General features: G+C 44.6%; 1 protein-coding gene across 1 annotated transcript; it reads left to right on the forward strand.

Annotated features, from left to right (window-relative positions):
- Positions 1–15,323: 15,323 nt before the first annotated feature.
- Positions 15,324–16,318, forward strand: DNAJB8 (DnaJ heat shock protein family (Hsp40) member B8). Its single transcript, XM_081900953.1, has one exon. The coding sequence runs from the start codon at positions 15,528–15,530 to the stop codon at positions 16,203–16,205; it is 678 nt and encodes a 225-aa protein (XP_081757079.1). The 5' UTR covers positions 15,324–15,527; the 3' UTR covers positions 16,206–16,318.
- The last annotated feature ends 6,565 nt before the right edge of the window (positions 16,319–22,883 follow it).

The raw sequence follows: 22,883 nt of genomic DNA on the forward strand, positions 1-22,883 counted from the left end.
GAATAATGTGTTTCCTTAATTGATTTTGGTGGGGAGAGAGAAAGTGGAGGGAGAAAGGGGCAGCACCAGCCAGCCCTGTCAAATTAATTAGTTCCAGGACCATTTGCAGTTTGGAATGATCATCTTTTGAATGATCAGCTCCTCTTGATCATCACATCTCAGTGTGGTTGGGGAACGTGAAAGGGAAACAATATTGCAAACCTCTCTTTTATTTTGCATGATCCATAGGGAAGAACCAAAGTGTGTGGGTGTGTTTTCTGTGTTCCTTAAAGCACAGCAGTTAAAAATATTTTTTAGGAAGGCCACATAACATTGTGACAAATTCTAAAAGCATTTGCACTCATTCATTCGTTTGTTTGTTGGTTGGTTTGTTTGCATGCATACACCCCACAGGTTAGTGTGGAAGAGCTGGTGGCTTGGCTCATGGGGCCGCAGCCTTGCAATTACATCATGTGCCTCTTCACCCCTGTTTCACATCATTGGTAGGAAACAAGCAAAACTTCTTGTTGGAGGCAGTGGTGCTTCACATTTCAGGGGCAGGAGGAAGAACTGGACATGGGGAATGCCCTCATTCACACAGGCAGAGCAGCTGCAGGCTGGGAGAGGTAGCTGCAACATCAGAGTCTCAAACTAGTCCAAAGCCCAAACAGGGACAGCACAAGAAGCAGTCAAACTTCTGGTGACAGCACAGTACAAAAAACACACCAAGGGCCATTTAGATGCGAATGTGGGATGTGCAGTTTGGCAAACACTATATTCTAACAGGAAAACATTTCTCGCAATTAGTTTGTACATTATCTTTCAAATTGCACCGTGGCTGTATTGGGTTTTAATGGCTTTATTGTTTATTAACCTTCAATAAGCAGTGGCGTAGCGTGGGGGGTGCAGGGGGGGCCGGCCGCACCGGGTGCAACATCTGGGGGTTAGGGGGCACAAATCCACGGGTTAGGGGGCACAAATTACTTGCCTTGCCCCGGGTGCTGACAACCCACGCTACGCCACTGTCAATAAGTACATTTCAAAAGGGGAAAAACGCAAGATCAAGCAGTCACAACACAACAAGGAAGGTCCAGAAACAGCCCAAGATCTAAACACAAGAGGCCCAGCTATCAGGAAACTCTGCAAAGATGTTGCTCTGCTGAAGACTTTTTTTCAGAACATAGCTGTAAGTCACCTATGTTGCCGGCAGATTTGGTCTCCTCATGAAGAGTAGATATTTATTCATGAATATCCATTTACTCCTGCAGAGTCTTTGTTCCTCAGGTGTGCAATCCAGTGTCTGTCACCTAACTAAGCCTGGATATTTAAGCACCTGTGCCCCCCACTTGGCTTCCAATCCTGATTCCATGAATGGATTGTGTGTGCCTTGAGGAGGAGGGTGGGTTTATATGAACCCCAAAGACTCTGTACCCCGCTACTCTTCCTCATGACCTCTTGGCATGGGCTCCTTCTTTTTTTTTTAGATTGCAGAGAATAGATGGAAGAGGCCTCATCTTTCTGCAGGGTGGTTTTCCACTGTAGCAAGTGTGCCTCTGTGCCTGTGTGTGTGATGAAATCATTATTTCAGTCTTGTTGAGAAGCAGGTTTAAGGATGTAACATCCCACTCCCTCCTTGGAGGTGTGAATGCAGCTCTCCAGATGAATCGGCTGCCAGGGGAAATAGCACCTCAGGAGACGATCAGCCTCTTTGTCGCTCTCTCACCTTCACTCATCAGAAAGTGAAAACAGACTCAAGACCTCGCAAAGGACTTTGAAGGACCCATGTGGGGGACAGGATCACAGGGCTCAGATCTCTGATTAGATGGGAATGACGGCTGCTTGCTTGATAACACACAAGTCAGAGAACAGAAGGCTGCAGAAGCTGCTACCAGACTCTGTGGGCATCCACAGTTTCAAAATAGATGGGTGGTTGGACAAATAAGTAGACAGACAGATATAATTTGCACAGGTCAACAGAGGCAATTTGCACAGAGGCAGATCAACTCCCGTACACAATTATCTGCACACAAGACATGGAAGGCTGTGCACACACAATACCTTTAAAGCAGATCTGAAGCACATTTCCCCCCTCAAATAATTCTGGGCACTGTAGTTTACCCCTCAAAGAGTTACAATTCTCAGCAACTCTTAACAAACGACAGTGCCAAGAATTCTCTGAAAGGGGGAAAGTGCTTTGATTGTGCTTTAAAAGTATGGTGTACACTTAGCCTATGCGCACTAGTAACAAAAGAGCAAGTGTGACTTGTGTATATAGGGGGGAAAGTGAGGTACCCCATTCAGTTCCTCTTCTTGTTCTAGGCCTTAATCTCTTTTAAAAAATCTCTTCTCAAGTGTCTCATGAATTAGGTTATCTAGACGGATCACTTATGGACTAAATGCAAGATACCACGATCAGAAGTAGGCTCGGGGCATAGATGGGGGAACTTTTGAGCACTTACAATAGCTGTGGCAAAGGTTGTAAAGATCCAGCAGTGAAATACAGCTTCAGTTCGAGGAGAACTTGCGGGAAATCATTAGAATACACAGGATGAAACTTGTTGACAATATCTTCCCCCCCCCCCGCCACACACAATTTGTACAGTACAGTAAATCAGTACTAGGACAAAGTGCATCTTAATCATATGCATAGTACCTCAGTTGCTTATCCTAAGTTTTGTTCCTCTGCTAAGAAGCTCTTTGCTTCTGATGAGGCTTCTGTGAGCCAAAAAGAGGAGGTAATTCCCACAATTTCTCCTATAGCGCCCCATCATGCTGTTTCAGAAGATTCCCTTAACCTTCTGGAGCAGATCGGCAGGGCACCTTCTCCCGCACTTTCCACTAACGGAAGCCCCCATTGTCTGTCAGTGAAGAGACACGATTTCATAACCCTTTGTAGTTTTTATGGTCCTTATGGGGTGTGGCGCTCATCTCATCTTGCTTTCAGGCCGAGGGAGCCAGCATTTTTCCACAGACAGCTTTCCAGGTCATGTGGCCAGCATGACTAAACCGCTTCTGGCACAACAGAACACCATGATGGAAAACAGAGTGCACGGAAATGCCGTTTACCTTCCCGCTGCAGTGGTACCTATTTATTTACTTGCACTGGCATGCTTTCGAACTGCTAGGTTGGCAGCAGCTGGGACAGAGCAATGGGAGCTCACTGTTGCGAGGATTTGAACTGCCGACTTTCCGATCGGCAAGCCCAAGAGGCCCAGTGGTTTAGACCCCATGGACCAGAGCACGTCAGGCACTCCTGTCTTCCACTGCCTCCCGCAGTTTGGTCAAACTCATGCTGGTCACTTCAAGAACACTGTCCAACCATCTCGTCCTCTGTCGTCCCCTTCTGCTTGCGCCCTCAATCTTACCCAACATCAGGGTCTTTTCCAGGGAGTCTTCTCTTCTCATGAGGTGGCCAAAGTATTGGAGCCTCAGCTTCAGGATCTGTCCTTCCAGTGAGCACTCAGGGCTGATTTCCTTCAGAATGGATAGGTTTGATCTTCTTATGTGGAAATACTATGGGCCTAAGTCAAGTTGTGTGAGGTTGGCATGGGAGGGCCACACAGAGCAAAGCTATCCAGTTTATGGAAGGAGGGGAAAAAGGAGGTTTGTTTTGACAAGCCCTTTGACAAGCCCTGTGGAGATGTTGACAATGACTGCAGGGGTGAAGGGGTCAGAGCTCAGTGGCAAAGCACATGCAGGCAATGCAGAAGGTCCCAGGTTCAGTCTCTGACAACTTTGGTTGAAAGGATCTCAGACAGCAGATGGTGGGCAAGACCACTGCCTGAGATCCCAGAGAGCCACTGTCAATCAAATGCAAATAAATAAATAAATAAATCCTGGTTTTGATAGGTAAGACTTTTGACCTGATATAAGGCAGCTTCCTTCAGATATTCCCACTTCTGAAACATCAGAAAGATGTCACTATGAATGTAATGTATATTTCCCATAGATAACTTGCAAGCCGTTGGGAGAACATTGCTTCGTCAACCAGGGTTCTTCTTATGTTTTCAGGGTATAATTTTTTACTTTCCTCATTAAATGTGAAAATACTTGTGTGCCTTGTGTGACACACAGGCCATTTCACACATGGCACAGTGGTAAATCAACAGGGAGCAACAGCCAGTCCCAGCTCTCGGCTTGTATGATAGGAACACATGCTTGTGGTTTCCCCACCTTACGTAGGCACCCAAGGGAACCATTTTGGGTAGATTTGTGGTAATGCAAGTCCTGCAAAGGAAGGCAGTTGAAAAGACACCCACACCCTTAGTTCTTTAAGAGAAACCTTCGGCTTCAGCTGCAACCAGCTCAGCTAATTCAGCCTGGAATGGTGCAGGCTTTTCTACTTTCTTTGCCATCAAGGTGTTCCCCCCGTCGTAGCAAATATGCCTGTTTCCTCCAACCCTGACCTAAAAGTCATTGATGGGCAATGAATTCTAAGTGCACATAAACTCCACGGACAGTGACAGCTGGAAATGACCTTGCAACAACCCAGGCCATAATTCTCGGACTGGAACTGCTGCTTCCAGGGAACCCAAGACTCTTCTGGAAAAAAACTCATCATCCCCCTAGTGGTAAAAGTGAATTCAGCTGCAATGACAAATTGTGAGTTGTGTTGGAGGGAAGGGGGAAATTGCATCACTGGGAGAACCAAAAACTTAGTCATCTCAAGAGTCTTTTCCCAACTTACTTCAATTAGGCCTTTGGAAAAAGACAATGTGCATTGTCCAGCCTTTGTGCACAGCTCTGAAGCAAATGTTTAATTGCTCATTGCAGAGATGAAGAATGCTTGAGGGGGTAAGAATCAGGAGAGGGCATTTGTGCAGCAGGGCCTTGAATGCAGTTCTGGTGCTGAAAACAAACTCCTGGGCTGGCAACCTGTTCTTAATTTTAAGGGTACGATGCCCCCCAACACCTGGCTGATGTAGCTCAGGGTTCTAGTAAAAGAACAAATATCTCATAAATCTAAAGTCCGCCCTATACTCACCTGTGAGAAAGGCTTCGGGAGTAAACCCTGGGGGGGGGGATCTGCACCCACTACCTTGTGGGACATCTTCAGGAGAAGAAAGGGTTAAGGAGTAAACCCTATGCAAATCTAGAGTGGAGTCCCTAAGATGGCACCTTGTATTCCTCCTGCAGCCAAGCTGATGCCAAATGTATTGCTCTGCTTTCCTTTGGACCACACCAGCAAGGCTGAGAGGGAGGCAGCCCAGGACCTCCATACACACTGCCCAGGCTTGCACCCTAAGGTGGTCACTTTGGTGCAGCTAATGCAGCAAAAGCAACAGAGGAGGCAGCAGTTCTAAATTACTGGTCTCTGCAGCCTCAGCAGGTGCTGTGTGAACCCAGCAGATTGACTTCACCCCCAAAGGTGCACTCCATTGTCTCTTGAGACAGATGGGTGCCAACAATTCCAGTTTCTCAGGCCACATCCACACCATACAGTTAAAGCACACTTGAGCCACTTGAACCGTCAAGTGGGAAGTATAGCTTGTTAAGTGTGCTGAGAGTTGTTAGCAGACCACTCTTCCCATCCCAGAGCTACAATTCCCAGAGTGGTTTAACAATCAACCCTTCTTCCCAAGAGAACTCTGTGAACTGTACTCTGTTGCCTTGGTGCAACAAATCCACTTTCTAAAAATGATGTTTTGCAGTTTAGGAAGGTGATAAGGGAAATACAGTGAAGTGTGTGCAGAACAAATGCTCATTGTTGTACAACCTCCTTGCAAACAAATCAGAACAAACACTCAGTCAAGACTGGACATAGTCTAACCTCTGTCCAGCTGTGTGACAGAGCCCCTAAATAATCTTTTAAAAAATTGGCCTTGCCCTCAACCAGGAGGCAGCTGATATAGTGCTCTCCAGAGATGCTGTTTGGCTGCTTTAAATGTGGTACTATTTTAACAAGCTTGGGTGTTGTTTGTTTTTTGTACATTTTAACTTTGAATGTTCCGTTTAATGTTTTGATGGAATTGTTTTATTGTATATTATAATTAGGTGTGTACATATTTTCATAATGGGTTTCATACTTATATACACCTTAGAAGCCACCTTGGCAATTAAGCAGTATATAAATTAGTAAGAAATAACAACACCCACCAGCCTTAGCCAGTATGGCCAGTGTTCAGGAATGGTGGGGGAATTGTAGTCTACAGCATCTGGAGGGCCGAAGCTGACTACCCATAACCTAAAAAGTAACCATTTAGGCTGCATTCCTGTACCCTACTGACCTGGGAGAAAGCCCCATTGAACTCAGTGAGACATACTGTACTTCTACGTGGACATCTATAGGATGGCTTTGTTCATGGAGCATTTGGGAATGGTAAGAAGGAAGAAAGATGGATTTAGAGTTCTGTGTGCCAATACCATAAGAAATGATTAATTTGACAAACTGGGGCCATAGCATCTTTGGTTAAAAGGTAAAGGTACCCCTGCCTGTAGGGGCCAGTCGTGTCCGACTCTAGGGTTGTGCGCCCATCTCACTTAAGAGGCCGGGAGCCAGCGCTGTCCGCAGACACTTCCGGGTCATATGGCCAGCGTGACAAGCTGCATCTGGCGAGCCAGCGCAGCACACGGAAACGCCGTTTACCTTCCCGCTGGTAAGCGGTCCCTATTTATCTACTTGCACCCGGGGGTGCTTTCAAACTGCTAGGTTGGCAGGCGCTGGGACCGAGCAATGGGAGCGCACCCCGCCATGGGGATTCGAACCACCAACCTGACGATTGGCAAGTCCTAGGCGCTGAGGTTTTACCCACAGCGCCATCCGCGTCTTTGGTTAGCTACACGTTAAAAGGCAGTTGAAATCACCTGAAAGCAAAGCAACCTCCTTTGAAGCAGAGGCTTCAGAACTTGAGTCCTTCCAATCCCATCTTTGGCCTGGTCCCCAGCCTACAAGTGATGTCCTAATTTCAAGCCTAGCTTGCCATTTGTGTTATCATCCAGTGAAACAGGACCTTGTTTCAAGCGTCCTTCAGGTCTTCTAATGCTCATCGTGCCCATTCAGTTCAACTTCTCACAACTCCCTTGCCTGGGGCGTATAGAAATGTTGCTCTGCCATCCACCAATGCAGATGGCCTGCAGTTCATGTCATTCAAGACTTCTCCATTCAGCATCCACAGCTGCAAAAACAGCAGGCAAACTCTTGACCTCCAAAACAAAATACTAGTGACACCGCACCCGTTATCACCTCTGATTCTACCCTGATACCCATTGGCTTGGCTAAGGGAAGGTCAGGTCAAGCACAGGGTTGAATATCCTAAAGCTCTAGAGTTAGAAGGGACTCCAAGGGCTATATGGTCCAATCCCCTGCAATGCCAGAATCCTCCCCACAGCTGTCCCTTGGTGGGCACGATCCACCAACCTCCTTTTTAACAGCCAGGTGCATTGGCCCATTGTGCTACTCTTTCACTTAATGTTTCCTGAGAGCTACAGCAGTATGGAGGTATCCCTGTGGGGTGTCCATTAGACCCTAGATACTGATACATTTGTGTTGCACTGTCTGGAACCACCAGAAGTCACAGGAAAATATAGTTCGTGTAGATCCTGGCACCCAGAGTATTTAGGACCCACAGGAACTATATTTCCCCCTGGTGTCACTGGCAGCCATAGACAGTGTGACACATGCATGACAGCATCTGGGCCTATTGATGACTTCCCCAAGAACCAAGGAAGCTCTGAAAAAGAAAAGGGGCAGTGGAGGTGACTTTAGGCCATACTGGACTCTTGATGGCATTGTAATAAAACATGATGGGGCCTCCATCTTAGAATGGGTTGAGGTTAAAAAGCAATATTTGATTAATTTTGGAAAGAAAGCTGTTTAAACTTGAGCCTTCCAAATCACTTATCGGAATCAGCTAATCATCAGTACAGAGGCAGCAGTGCTTTCTACCATTGTAGCTGCTCAGTAGGTCATGCCTGCACATTAATGCAGCAATCCTGAAAAATGAAAAAAAAATCTGCCTAAAAGGGGTGTTCCCGAAAGTTAACTTCCTCCTCCTTAGTGTGAGTGTTGCCATTGTAGAACTCAGCAGGGAGGAAGATGGAGGGAAAACCAGCATTCATTGGTTCTGCCTAAGACAGCATCTTAAAAAGCAGAGACATCACCTTGCCAACAAAGGTCCGTACAGTTAAAGCTATGGTTTTCCCAGTAGTGAGGTATGGAAGTGAGAGCTGGACCATAAAGAAGGCTGATCGCCGAAGAATTGATGCTTTTGAATTATGGTGCTGGAGGAGACTCTTGAGAGTCCCATGGACTGCAAGAAGATCAAACCTATCCATTCTTAAGGAAATCAGCCCTGAGTGCTCACTGGAAGGACAGATCCTGAAGCTGAGACTCCAATACTTTGGCTACCTCATGAGAAGAGAAGACTCCCTGGAAAAGACCCTGATGTTGGGAAAGATTGAGGGCACAATAAGAAGGGGATGAGATGGTTGGACAGTGTTCTCGAAGCTACAAATATGAGTCTGACCAAACTGCGGGAGGCACTGGAAGACAGGAGTGCCTGGCGTGCTCTGGTCCAGGGGGTCACGAAGAGTTGGACACGACTAAACAACAACAATCATTGACTCTGGCTCTGCCTACTGCTGGGCTCCTGGCCTTCTGTCCCACGAGTGCTACCAGCCACCACTGAGCAAGGTTACAGTGCACAGAAGTTAACCCCTTGGGTCCCGTGGAGCATACTCCGAGGTCAGTGGCTATAGGGTTGCCAGGCTAACTCAGTGATGCAACTTAATTCTGAATTGTTACATAGAGAGGGGCACTGGATTCATTGCAACTAAGAACTGAGGTGGGCAGGGGCAGGCTGATAACATACTGGGGTTTGGGTCCCATTTTCTGTAATGGGGCAGCCTCCACTGATGTTGGTTCTCTCCTCTTGTTTGGGGGGGGGGGAGTAATACATATCCTTCCTGACACGAGATCAGGCGGAAAAACAGCTGCAGGGAAACTGTATCAAGAAAATCTTCCAATCCAAATGTTTCTAATGCTGTACAAGTTTAATGTTTCAAGCCGTAGGCTGTTCATCAGGGGTTCACAAAACTAAAAATATATATAAACAATATGAACAAAATCATATATATTTTTATTTTTTTTTAAAAAAAGCCCATTCATTCCATACAATCAATTAGTATTCACGAAAGTATAATGTATACAGAAAACATGAAACCCATTGACATAACTCCAAAAATATTTCTATTATGTGGATGCTCACTAATGGCAGGGAATGCTCAGATCTTATATCACAGGAAGTTTTGTTCAAAGCAGTTGTATGTTTTAAAAAAACCCACAGCATTGTGCCAAAACCCGGATGTCTATAGCTCAGGATGTGATGAAAAGAGACTATAAGGTCCCCAGATAACGTATTAGTCCAATGCAGACAAGTTAAAACTCCAATTTTCATCTCCTTCAGAGAAAATGTAGCTATGCCAAATGTAGCTATATTGAAAAGAGGACCTTTCTGAACTGAAGACAGCAGTGACTTTCTGAATTCCTTTTTTGTGTGTGCTTATAGTTGGCTACAAAAATTCCCTTGAAAAAGAACAAGATGGCCTGAAGTACTTTGGCATTTTGATGGCTGCATTTGATTAATGTGTGCTCTGACACGTTGGGCCAAAGACAATCACAGGGGTCAGCAACCTTTTCCAGCTGTGGGCTGGTCCACCATCCCTCAGACCGTGTGGTGGGCCGGACTATATTCTGGGGGGGGGGGTGTGAATGAACGAATTCCTATGCCCCACAAATAACCCAGAGATGCATTTTAAATAAAAGGATACATTCTACTCATGTAAAAATAGGCTGATTCCCAGACCATCCGTGGGCCGGACTGAGAAGGCGATTGGGCCGCATCTTGCCCACGGGCCTTAGGTTGCCTACCCCTGGACAATCACTTTTAAGAGAACTGAAAGCAGTTGGGGGGGAGCATTATTTCTCATGGTAACACGGTTGAGCCCCTTTATTGCAGAGGTCGCTAACCTTTTATGGCTGGTGGGCACATGAGGAATTTTGAGAAAGTAGCTTGGGCACCAGTCACAAAAGAACTGCCACATGGGTGTGTATAATGGCAGATACATCTAAAAGAGTAGAAAAAGAGGCAGGACCACAAAATATCATGCTACCCTCTAGTCGCCCCAGCACTGGGAACATGGGCGTAGTGGGGGGGGGGAGGAGGAGCAGCTGCCCCCGCTAAATCAAGCAAAAACATAGCTAACTGAGGTTCTGCCTCCGTAACAAAAGGCCTGCCCCCCCCCAACAAAAATCCTGGCTATGCCCTCCTCTGTTCAGAACCAATGAGTGGGTAAGCATCTAATCCTGGTCTCCAATGAAAGGTTAGCATGTTTAAGGTGCCTTGTTAAATGTAGGAGAGGCTAAGCCAGTGCCAACAGGAATGGAGCAAAAAGAAGAAAAGGTCCCTTGTGGACTGGATTTTTGTGTGGTGTTTAATGAAATCTTTCATGGGCAGCATAGGAGGTACTGGCAGGCACAGGTTTGAGGGCCATCATTCTCTTTGTGTGGCTGAAAAAGCAGAAGAACCTAGGCTACAATCCTGGACTCGCTTCCCTGGACTTAATAGGACTTACTTCTGATTAGACTTTTCTAGGATCGCACTGTTAATCACTTGCCACTGCCACACAGTAGACTTGTTTGACATTTAAGGTTCTAGTTCATAGGGTTTTACTGCTGGAGCAGCACACACCCCCCCCCCTCCATTTGCTGCTGCTTTGTCCCATTGTTCTATCAAAGATTTCAAAAGAACAATGAGGTCACAGCACTTACATATTTTATGCATCGAGGAATAGAGTATAAACCACCAGCAAACTTCTCTTCCTGGCTTTAGACAGAGCAAAATAAGAGCAAGTATCCCCCTTTAGAAAGCAAGGAAGCGTTCCTGTGAAATATCCGCATAATGGGTGGTGGTTTGGGAGAGGCATGACAAGGGTAAAGAATTTGACGACAGCTTGACTGGCAGAGTGAAGCGTGACCCTTGTTTGTTTGGGTAGTCAAAGTACTTACAGCAAATGTCTCAAGCTCATGTTGTTTTAGATAAAAGGATCCAGGCCTTGTTGGGGGATTAATGGGCCGGCCATAAACCCTTCTCTGCATGACCCTATCAGCACCTCTCCCCATTTTAAAGGCAAGAAAAACAAATCATCACACACACACACACACACACACACACACACACACAAAGGTATGAAGATTCAGTAGAGTTTCACAGCTTGGAAAAGCATTCCTAGGACAGAGTAAATGAGTTTATACAATAAAATACAAAAAGGCGGCAGGATAGCTGCTCAGAGGGCTCTGTATTTTTGGTGGAAGCTTGTTGTTACCGTTATTTATTTTAAATTGGAAAAAGACCCTTCCACTTAACCAAGTGCCTACTGCAAGTTATAGAGGATTTAAAAGTATGATAAATAAAAGTTAAAGGGTTGCAATCTTGAAAAAGGAAAATGAAAAGTCCCTAGGAAACCACTATCTGCAGCAGACTGAAGTTCAAACAAGATTTGTGACCATTGTTTTATTTTCCTGAAAGCAGTTGTGGCAACAGGAGTAAAGATTTGGATAGTGGCTGAAGCGCTGAGGGAGGTGCTTTTCATCGCAGAGAGGAAAACACACAGGTACAACACAGGTATCATTATTGTATTTGTATCCTCTTCCCCAGACTGGGACTCCAGGCAGCTTACACCTATTAAAACAAGAGAGATAAAATACAAAAAGCTAAAAACATATAAAAGATTATCATTAAAAGATAACTAAATGGTAATAGAACTAAAACATTATAAAATACGAATCTATTAAAAGACAGATAATAAAAACAGCAGAGCACTATTCAAAGCCATTTCCTTTAAAAACAACAACAGTGAGTTCCCAAAAACCTGTTGGAATAAAAGGTATCTGTTTATTTCCCCTCCTGTGGATAATAGGAGCTTCTGGTGGAGATGTGATTTCCACTGGAAAAAACAGCTAGCATTGCCAAAGAAGAGAACCAAAGAAGAAACAGGTTTATATACCATTTGTTAATTTATAGTTATAGATGCTGATATGGAAATAATTATAATTTAAAGGGAAACACAACACATAAAGGAACTCTGGAAGCTGTCTTATACTGAGTCAGACCATTGGTCCATCTGACTCATTACTTTCTGCACTCAACTGGCAGCCATTCTCCAGAGTTTCCAGCCCTATGTGGAGACACTGGGAATTGAACTTGGGACTGTCTGCATGCAAGCTATTGTCTGTGAGAGGCTGGGTGTGAATATGCTCTTAGTAAGGATGGAGGAAACTGCAACAGGGAAAGCATTCTCCCCCCACAGCCTCACTACAAACTCCCCTGGCTGGTGTGGTGCTGTGAGGGCAGGACCAGGACTGGATTTAGGTTTGAGGCCCCAAGCTACTGAAGGTAATGGGGCCCTTTATATGTCCAGCTGTCCTCTGTCAACAACAAATTGTCACTGTTTTTTGTGTCGAACATATGCTATATGGTAATTTATAGACCATATAAAGCCATTTGCACATAACAAAATATGTATTTTATCAAAGTAGTTGTTGAACTGAAATACAATTAAGAAGTATATTAATAGTGAAATTATTATTAAGCTCTAACGTAAAGATTTTTTATTCATAACAAACTTAATAATGCAAACACATTGGCATTTGGCAATAACAAAAGTTGCTTTAGAAACACAATTTACAAAGACTCATAATTTTTTGGGGGGGGCAAGAGAGTGGGGCCCTAAGCTATAGCTTGTTTAGCTTATACTTAAATCCAGTACTGGGCAGGACTGGGGGGGGGGGGGAAATATCCAGAGCCCCACTCAGCAGAATGAGGAGGAGGCCCCCCAAACTCACCCCGTTTTTCAATAAGTGAAGTAATACACAGTGTCATATAAAGAGGTGAGGTCCCGGCACCGTGAGACCCTTCTGTCCGGAATCTAAAATTGAGTTGTGCTCCACTTTTGCTGACAAGCAGAATGTGGAACCGCACACCCACCGCATCTCAGCAGCCAAGAGGGATCATGCAGATTTCAGCTGCGACCCCCGTTTGGTTTAGCATGGGGATGCGGCCATTTGCAGTTGGAATGTGAAAGGTTTTTCAACCCCAATTGGAGGTGGGCTATACAGAGTGAAAGAAATGCCCTCTGGAGATGTATGATCATATTTATCATACATGACCAGGGCAGATGAAGGCTCCAATAACTTTGTCCATCTGGCATTCTGGAACAGAAAGCAAAGTAAAGGGAGAGGTGGAGGTGGAGTAGAAGCTCCAAGGATAATAAGCACCATTAAGGTTAGTCTGTCTCATGATTGTTTCTTATTAAAAAGAGACTGCACTTTATCTGTGCAGGATATGCTGTTCGGATGAGGGAATTAGCAGAACGACTGCCTCCATATCATCTAATTAGCAAAAATGTTGATAAGCAGATACAATCACATATGATTAGGATCCTTTTTAAAAGCCACTCCATTAATTAAATAGACAGAGAGGCTGCCTCCAACCCTCGTGTGCCACTGATTAGAATACAAATATTTACACTAATCTCACCTCCATCAGTCAGGGGACACTTTTGAGTATTTTCAGTGACATCTGATTACTATTGATTTTCATCCCCAATGTCAGGCCATTTTGTTAGTATCTGAAAGTGCTGCCTTCAGTTTCGGATGCTTTAAATCATGTTAAGGGTTTATCTTAATGACGCTGCTGATAACCACTGCTCAGGTCACTCGTACTTTCTCTTCAAAGAACACAGCCTGGGCTGGTTTTTATTGTTTGTACTTGAGATTTAAGATACGAAAAACATTTCTCATTTCAAAGCCTCGGCTCCTAGGGATGGGGCTGCCTAGCTAGTTTGTGTATCTAGTTATTTTGTGTGGGCATCTCTGTCGTCCCACTCTTGATTTCTTTCTGCCGCCCCCCCCCCCCGGTCTCCCGCACATGCTCCTCCTTTGCTCCACAATCCATTCTAGCTTATAGCAGTGGCGCTGGAGTCACTGATAATCTCTGATGCCTTCTGTAGACCCTGGGAAATGGACAGTGAGCGGCTCCCATTGAGAAACGCACACACTTACTCTCTGCCTACAATTCAGGCTGGCCAGTGAGCGAAACCCTAGGAAGACAATCTTAGATAGCAAAGCAACTATATTGGTATACCAAGCAGCAAGATTGAACTGGTTGGCGGCGATGGCAGCGATGATGATGATGCACAGTATCTAAGTGAATATAAGCACTCCCTGTGGTACATACAGGATAGTGGATGTGGAACCAGCAAGTGTCACATTCTACCCATCAGGAGCCCGGTGGTGGGCAGGCAGAAATGTACCTTTCATATGAAAAGGGCCTTCCCCTCTGCCTTCCCCCTCAATGTACGGCGCATACGTCCTGAACGAAAAGCATATGCTTATCAGAGCGTGATCTAACTAAGACATTGCCTGTGGTTAATCACTAGTATTGGGAGATGGTCATGGACCAAGGCATTTGACCAGCAGAGGAGAAGACAATGCGCACCCACACACCCCAGTGCCACACTGGTGATGGGGCATCGTCTTCCACTGCACCCAAGGGCAGCAGTCTAGGCTAGGGAATAAAGGGCAGGCCACATGGTACACAAAGTTTTGGCACCTTGTTGCTGCTCCCTGCCTGAGGCAGTTGCCTCATGGTAGAACCAGTCCTGGTCATAAGCAAAGTTGCTCACTACTGGTACTGCTCAAACGTTTGAATTATATGATCCCCCTTGAATGGAGCCACCCAGAGTATCACTATCCCATCATTCCCAGCACCTGAAAGACATGAGCACTGAGGCTTGTGTGAACTGAGGTTGGTCAATCTAACAATGGGGGCAGGTTTCTCCCCTGCTCAAGGGGCCAGCTAGTTTAGGCCAGATTTGCTGCCTCAGTTGTGCTTGTCAAAATCTTCTGCTTTATATAACCACATGTAGAGTGAAGCTAAAGGATCCAAGAAGCTAGGGCCATGCTGGGCACCTAGATGCAGACAAGCAGGAATGATGCTATGCCCTGCAGTGCAATTTATCTTCTTGGGAACAAAGTGGTCATTCACTCATGGTGTTGAGGGTATTGTAGGAATATATGCTGTTCTCCTTTGACTGGGACTAGCATGGCTAAGGTATTTCAGACAGTTGGATCACCTGGAATAGTCCTAAGAGATAGATGCCCCCTCTGGAAAGTTTATAGTCTAAGGCATCTACAACAAGTTGCATCATAGATGTGAAGTATGACCTTTCCAGAGAGCTCATTTGCGCAACACACCTACTGATAGGACTGCAGCAGGCCTCAAATGCACTAAAAGTCAACTGTATGCTGATTGGCCGAGATACTTCTGACCTCACAATACTACTCAGCAGCCAGCGCCTTGAAATCAAACAATATGAGCAAGCAGCCTTTCTCTTTCCCTTTGGCACCAAAACCATTACCATTGGGCTGTGAGGAAAGAGGCGCCACAACCAAAACAACGGGATCCACTGGATCCGAACCGCATAGGACCTTGTGTCCCCAGGGAAAACCCACCAAATAATCTCTAAATCCAGCCAGCCTTTTCTTTGGGATGGTTAATTATTACGAAGTCCTAGGGCTGCATCAAAATGCCTCGCAAGAAGATATTAAGAGGGCCTACCGCAAGCTGGCACTGAAATGGCACCCTGACAAGAATCCATACCACAAGGAGGAAGCCGAAAAGAAATTCAAAGCGGTCGCTGAGGCCTACGAAGTTTTGTCTGATCCTCAGAAACGCGCTCTCTATGACAGGCCTGTCAAAGAACCAAGGTTTAGAGGAAGAGGCGCTTCTGGGGGCCACTCCCGCAGCCCATTCGATTTTGACTTTGTATTCCGCAGTCCCGATGAGATCTTCAGGGAGTTTTTTGGAGGAATGGACATCTTTGAGCATGACTTCTGGGACAACCACTTTGACGATGACAGTAACAGGGAGGAGAACAGAAGCGGCTTGCAGGGACCCCTGGGTCTCTTTTCGGGATTAAGTGCCTTTACTAATTTTGGATTCAACTCATTCGGTCCTGGCTTTCACACTATGGTCTGCAGGTCCTTTGGAGATGACAGCAGTGGAACACACAACTTCAGATCCGTCTCAACTTCTACCGAAGTGGTCAACGGGCGAAGAGTCACTACACGAAAAATTGTTGAGAATGGGCAAGAAAGAGTGGAAATCGAGGAGGATGGCCAGCTGAAGTCCATAAGAGTAAATGGAAGGGAACAGCTGAAATGCTAACACCTCTCCTCATGCCTGTCCCAAAAGCAATATCCAGCTGCTTGTACGATCTTAAATGGAGTCTTGTTCCGTAAAACCGGAATCCAACTAATAAACTCCTTCATTGAGTTCAAGACATGTTTGGTAAAGACTTCTTAATTACTTTGAATAATTTTGCACCAATGTAGGGGCATGTGGTTTATTTTGAATAACTCCAAAATTCTATTGAGGAAACCAGTGTGACCAAGGATAGGCAAATCTGTTAATTCTGGTTACTCTCAGTTTCTCATCTTTCCAGTCTCAGTTCTTCACATTTCCACATCAGTTTGTGCTTTTTTCACGAAAATTTATGAGCATTTTATTGCAAATCTCTCCTAAAACACACAATAGCATGTCTAATATAATGCAGTTTATATATTATTTTCACCAATATATGCTGCCTTATACAGATCTTACCCCCAAATAAACATTTTGTTGCACTTTACTTAGCTGGAGGACATCACTGCAAAATTCAGAAAATTGTGAATTTCAAAGGATGTTTGTGTTTCAGTTCATAGGCTGTTTCAGAAAATGTAAATTTGGCAGGTTCACTTTTAAATGCAAACTGAATTGAATTTCTTTCCCCATCCCTAACTTTGACATACCTAGACCTTGGCATCCAGGAATTCTCCTTTTATACCTATTTTATTTTCCCTTGCCCACCAACAGATATGAGGACCTAAGGGGTCCAAAGACTCCTGAAATTTTCTCTGAACTGACACTAAAGTTATATCCTCAAACTTGTATAGATCAGCAATAATCTCTAATGTAATAAATCTCTTGGATCATCACTCTTAAAAAAAATTGAAGTGTCTGAAATCCAGGTGGTCACTACATGTCAGCATTCCCACTTCAATGAGTTCCCACTATGGTTCTAAATGAAACCCTCAAGTATGAGTTCCCTACCTATAACCTTCAATATAATTGCTTGAAAGTTGGAAAATATTTGCATTACTTGTTCATCTTGTTTCAAAGAGCAATATTAACAACAATAACCAAGTTAATTCCTTGTAAGCCCTCTCAAGTGGACGCGGGTGGCACTGTGGGTTAAACCACTGAGCCTAGGACTTGTCGATCAGAAGGTCGGCAGTTCGAATCCCCCTGACAGGGTGAGCTCCCATTGCTCAGTCCCTGCTCCTGCCAACCTAGCAGTTCGAAAGCACGTCAAAATGCAAGTAGATAAATAGGTACTGCTCCGACAGGAAGGTAAACGGCGTTTCCGTGCACTGCTCTGGTTCGCCAGAAGCGGCTTTGTCATGCTGGCCACATGACCCGGAAACTGTACGCCGGCTCCCTCAGCCAATAAAGCAAGATGAGCACCGCAACCCCAGGGTCGGTCACGACTGGACCTAGTGGTCAGGGGCCCCTTTACCTTTACCTTTAAAGCCCTTTCAAGGTTTGTCTTCATTCTTCTGGAGGCAAGAATAAAGCCGGTGAAACTTAGGCAGCTACATTCAAGAACACTGAGCTAAGAGGAAGCAACAAGTTGGAAAGGACAGGGTTAAAAGGGCAAAGATGAAAGGTTAGCTATATCACACTTAATAGGAGAGTGAACATAACTCAATTTTTTTTACTCTTTCTCTGATATTAGATAATAGGCAACAATCTAATTACGAAGCAAATATTACTTGGAAGGCTGCTTAGGTATCAACAACTTACAAAGTTCATTTTAAAGTTAATGAAATGATACAGTAGGCACTAATGTGGATATTTCTGTCATCACAATATATATAGAGAGAAAACAACTGAATTTTCCTGGCATGATTATATTCCATCTTTGCTCTAAGGAGTTATTTGTAGCATACAGGATCCCTCTCTTTTTATTCCGACAACAACCCTGTGAAGTTGGTTAGTCTGGCCTGGGATAAGAGCTCAAAGAGGTAGGGAAATCTCCCTCTCTCAAAACAGCAGAACTCAGTGGTCATTCACATAGCATGTGGGGTTACATGGAAACGGCAGAATCAAATCCTACAATTGGAATTTCACCATATAGTCCAAACACTGGATACCTCAGTTGGCTAGAATGTGATGCTGACAAAACAAAGGTTGCAGGTTTGGTGCCTAAACAGCCGCATATTGCTTTCACTGAAGGACGTTGGATGAGATGATCCTCAGAGTCCCTTCCAACTCTACAATTCTATGAGCTAAAGCTTCTCTGAGAATGTAGTTCTCACAGGAAGTCAACTTTTAAGGAGCTTCAACATTAGCCATAACTTTGTTAATGAGAATGCTTTCACGAGTTGTAGTTTTCCAAAATACTGGCATACTTCATTTGAAAAAGATACAAACACAGCAAAGTGGCATCTTCTGTTGGATCAGTACTGTCCAGTAAAAGGGGATTCATTTATCTCTTATTGGGGAACATGACTCCTAAGTACCAAAATATTAGGGATGCCAAAGACAGTTTCTTGTTCTAACACAACCTTCCCTAACTTGGTGCCTTGCTGATGTTTTGGACCATTAGCCCTAACCAGCATGGCAAATCATCAGGAACTGTTGGACCAGGCTAAAGGCCCATCTAGTCCAACATCCTGTTCTCACTGTTGCCAAGCAAATGCCTACATGAAGCCCATAAGAAGGACCTGAGATACAGTATAGTCCAACCACATCTGGGAGGCACCATTGCTAATATGCAACTCATGAAGCATCAAGAACAGAATGCCACTACCTAGCTATAGTTGGATGACGTAAGTGAGAGAGGTAGGAGATAGCACCAAGCTGGGAAATTTCCTAGGGATTATATTTCCCCTTCCTCTGCACAACCCCTTCTGCTCATTGAGTACAGGGATTGTGTGGGGAAATGTTGTTCCACCAATTGTTTCCTCTGAAATTTCAGTGGGAAAACTTTCAGGAGCCACTGCAGTCATGAATGCTGTTGTTCCAGAGCTCTGGTTTCTCCATGTGAAATCTGCATCTGAGGATGGCCAAGAGGGGTCACAGCGGTGGGACGAGAGAAGCAGCTGTCCTATGTGTGAGCCAGCCCTTCGTGAAATGACTGTTGCTCTAAATAAAAAAAAGGCTGGGTCTTTGTTGCATAGAGACCTCCATAAAACACACAAAAGCTAATTCAGCCCAACTGCACTTAGACTATGAGTGTTAGCAGTTTGCCCAGGGAGCCCGAGACATTATTTTATTAGCAGCCCCACAACTACTTTAAAGAGCACTTGGGCTGCAAAAACAAAACCGAAATAAAAAATACATTAAAGCATTTGGAATTACTTCATGAAATACTAAATCACAATATTAACCAACTGACCTTTGCTCTGCACAGACCTGCTAATTTTAGCAATTACAGCCAACAACTTGAATATATCAAGTGGGCAACTGTTTAACAATAATGACATCTGCTTGGAAAATCCAATTATGTCTAAACATCTCTAAATCCCCACTAGGGGATACCTGCTTTCTTTTTGCTACTGTTAGTTCCTGCCTAATAGGATTTTAAACTCACAGCCTGCTGCACATTGCAGTAGCAGTGCCCTGCTCTCCCTGGAGTGCCAACGGCGGGGCTGCGATCACATTAAGCAACAAGCGAGAGCCTCTCCTTGGACAGTGATGGAAGCGCTTTGATTTTCTGACGTCCTAATCTGATAGACAGGCGCATTAGCCAGATCCCTTCACTCCCGTGTTTCCCCTGTAGAGCACATCCTCCCCTCCCCAACACAACCTCTGATGTTTTGTACATTAAAAGCAAGTGGTCAGGGTTTTTTCTTTTTGCAGCGGCGCGGGACCGGGGGGGGTGTCCCCTAAAGGTTTCTTCCTCTCAAAGGCAGGTGATAGATATAGCTGGTGGCCACACATGCTTTTGTTAGGAAGCTGATCCCATGCACCACCTTCTTCTTGCTTTGATGCAAGGAGAAATGGTAATGGAAGGCCCCGGTACACAGGTGAAGTTCGGCTCCACAAACAGGGTAATTGTGCTATGGAACAGGGCCTTGGGCAAACTGGGTGCTATCTGGGGTGTAATTATGTAAGAGCATTTCAGTGTGAAGAGCAAACCTATCCTGCTTTTTGTAACGGAATCCTTTACATTTTCCACATTGCAGAAGTAAGATTGGCACTTTTCTGGCTCATCCGAACCTTGTGCCTTTAACAGCATGGCAAGTAGAAACGCAACCAGTGGAACTTTGTCGTCATTGTGTAGTAAGATGCTCTGCCTGTTGAGTATTCAGCTTTTCAGTGCACCAGAGTCTGGCCAATGGCACAAGAACCTCTACAGGGCTATTTCGTTCTTCACATGATATGGGATAAATGACCGTGTTCTTTGCTGTGAGGTGCTTTTAGAATGCCAAGTCTGCCCATGATGACAACGCAATGATCACACCATCAGTTAAGTGTCACAAAGAGGAGACCACACACAAGAACATAAGAAGAATAGTGCTAGTTCAGGCCAATGGCCCATCTAGTCCAGCATCCTGTTCTCACAGTGGCCAATTACAGTCGTACCTCGGGTTGAAGACGCTTCAAGTTGAGCGTGTTCGAGTTGCGCTGCTCGGCAACCCGGAAGTAACAGAGTGCGCTACTTCCGGGTTTCACCGTTTGCGCATGCGCAGACGCTAAAAATGACATCAAGCGCATGCGAAGAAGTGACGAAAAGTGACACGCGTGTGTGCAGATGCGCCATCACTAGTTACGTTTACTTCTAGATACGAACGGGGCTCTGAAACGGATCCCGTTCGTATCTAAAGGTACCACTGTAGATGCCTTCAGGAAACCTGCAAGCTGAACATGGACGCTCTCCCTGCTAGGGAGTCCCAGCAACTGGTATTCAGAGACATCATAAAAATCATTATGGTTAGAAATGGTTGATAGCCTAACCCTCAATGAAAAAAGGGAGCATAACCAACTGGTGACTCCATTCACCAAGAACAGAACGTCTGTGCAGCCAACTGGCTGCTAGGAACTCTTGATCTGGAAACAAAAAAATGCAGTGCCTGAGAGCTGAACTCAAAACTTCCCGATATGGTAAGCCAGGAGGGCCAAATACACTACAGAAACCTTATTATTTGTTAATGTTATTTGTGAGGCTTGTGGGGCAGAGGAAAGTTGTTTAATTTTGTGGATACTGTTGAAAGCAAGATAATGACATATGGGGGAGATAATTTTAGGTCATAACTGGTGCGGTGATTTGCCATGAGTTGTAGGGATGGGGCTGGTTAAATGTGTGTGTACAATACACAACATCTTTAGTTTCTGCCATCTTGAATGCAGCATGGCTGAGGGTCACGGCATGCAATGGTGGACTCCCCCAAGATGGAACGTGCAACATGGATGCCATCATCTTGGATGTGTCCACAAATTCACAAGAGAGCTCAAAATCCCATTAAATGATTTCACTGGTCAAAAGTTTAGCGGTAGGTGAAAAGGTTAATGCAGAGATGGATGCTGAATGTTTCAGATAAACATTGTAGAGAAAACCAAATGACTGCTCAGTGATCTGCCATTATTGTTCATTCTGAGATTCTAGCCTTTCAAGGTTTTAGGGACACCTTTGACACTTCCTTATGAGTTTGGCTGAGAGCCAGTGGTGGACCATTCCTGCTTGAATCCAGCTATATTACAAACCTTACAACTTCCCACGGCAATGAATAACATGGATTATGAATGTGCATTGTGTAGAAAAGTGCTTCCTGTTGTTTTGATTCTGCTGCCTGTTAATCTTATTGTGTTTCGCTTTAGTAATTTTGGGGAAAGTAAATAAATGCTTTGGTATTCACTTTCTTTACATAATCTGTCAACACTGACCATGCCATCGTAGTTTAACTTAGCTATACATGTAATTCTGAGTCAAAAACAAACAAACCCCACGTTAAAATTTCCCTTCTCCTTTTAGAAGAAGTATTTTAAAGCCATAACAAAGACTGTAGCAATTCTCTACACTTTTTCTAGGTATGGGAACGTGGGGAAAAGGATGAAGCATACAGAATGGTGCATGTTTTATAAATTGCAGGGCCACAATCCAATACAGAGTTATGTAAGTAATTGAAATCAGCTTAAACTCATTGATTTCTATGGACTTAAATGCAACCATCTCTGCATTGGGCTGCGATTCAGCTGTGTTGTGGATTTTTGGGGTACCCCTTTGGTGATGGTGGTGGTGATGATGATGATAATAATTATAATATATTATTTATACCCCACCCATCTGGCTGGATTTCCCCAGCCACTCTGGGCGGCTTCCAACAAAATATTAAAATACAATATTAAAATAATAAAGAAGCACAGCTCACATACCGGAGAAGTAAACAATGCAGGAGCCAATAAGGTCAGTTTGCTGTTTGGAGTGTTCCTAAATTAGGAGTATTAGCAGTATTTAGCATGTGCAAGTGCAGTAACAGGAAAGAATGTGATGTTGGCCGGTCAAGAGAGCTGGCAGGGAGAAGAGCAAGGGCAGACAAAGCCCAGCAGCAGCAGGTGCAGGCCATGGCAGCAGTAGGCCAGGAGCTGGATCTGAATCAGTACAATCGCACACAGTTGTTGCTTTGAAAAGAAACCAACCCTGAAAATGTCATATTTCAAACCAAGGAGATAAGCGACAAAGCAGGAGAGAGTGCAAGCAAACGAAGAATATGCCAGCAGAGCCATCGCCCTCTGCTTCTTCTCAAATGCCATTAATGATCATTAACTTTCTTATTTTGACAATTTGTATACAACTTAATC

This window comes from Podarcis melisellensis (assembly GCF_964234715.1).
Source record: "Podarcis melisellensis genome assembly, chromosome: 2".
NCBI classification, from domain to species: domain Eukaryota; kingdom Metazoa; phylum Chordata; class Lepidosauria; order Squamata; family Lacertidae; genus Podarcis; species Podarcis melisellensis.

What these genes read in the sequence shown, in the direction of transcription:
- DNAJB8 (XM_081900953.1), top strand. Translation starts at nt 15,528, where the DNA reads ATGGTTAATTATTACGAAGTCCTAGGGCTGCATCAAAATGCCTCGCAA.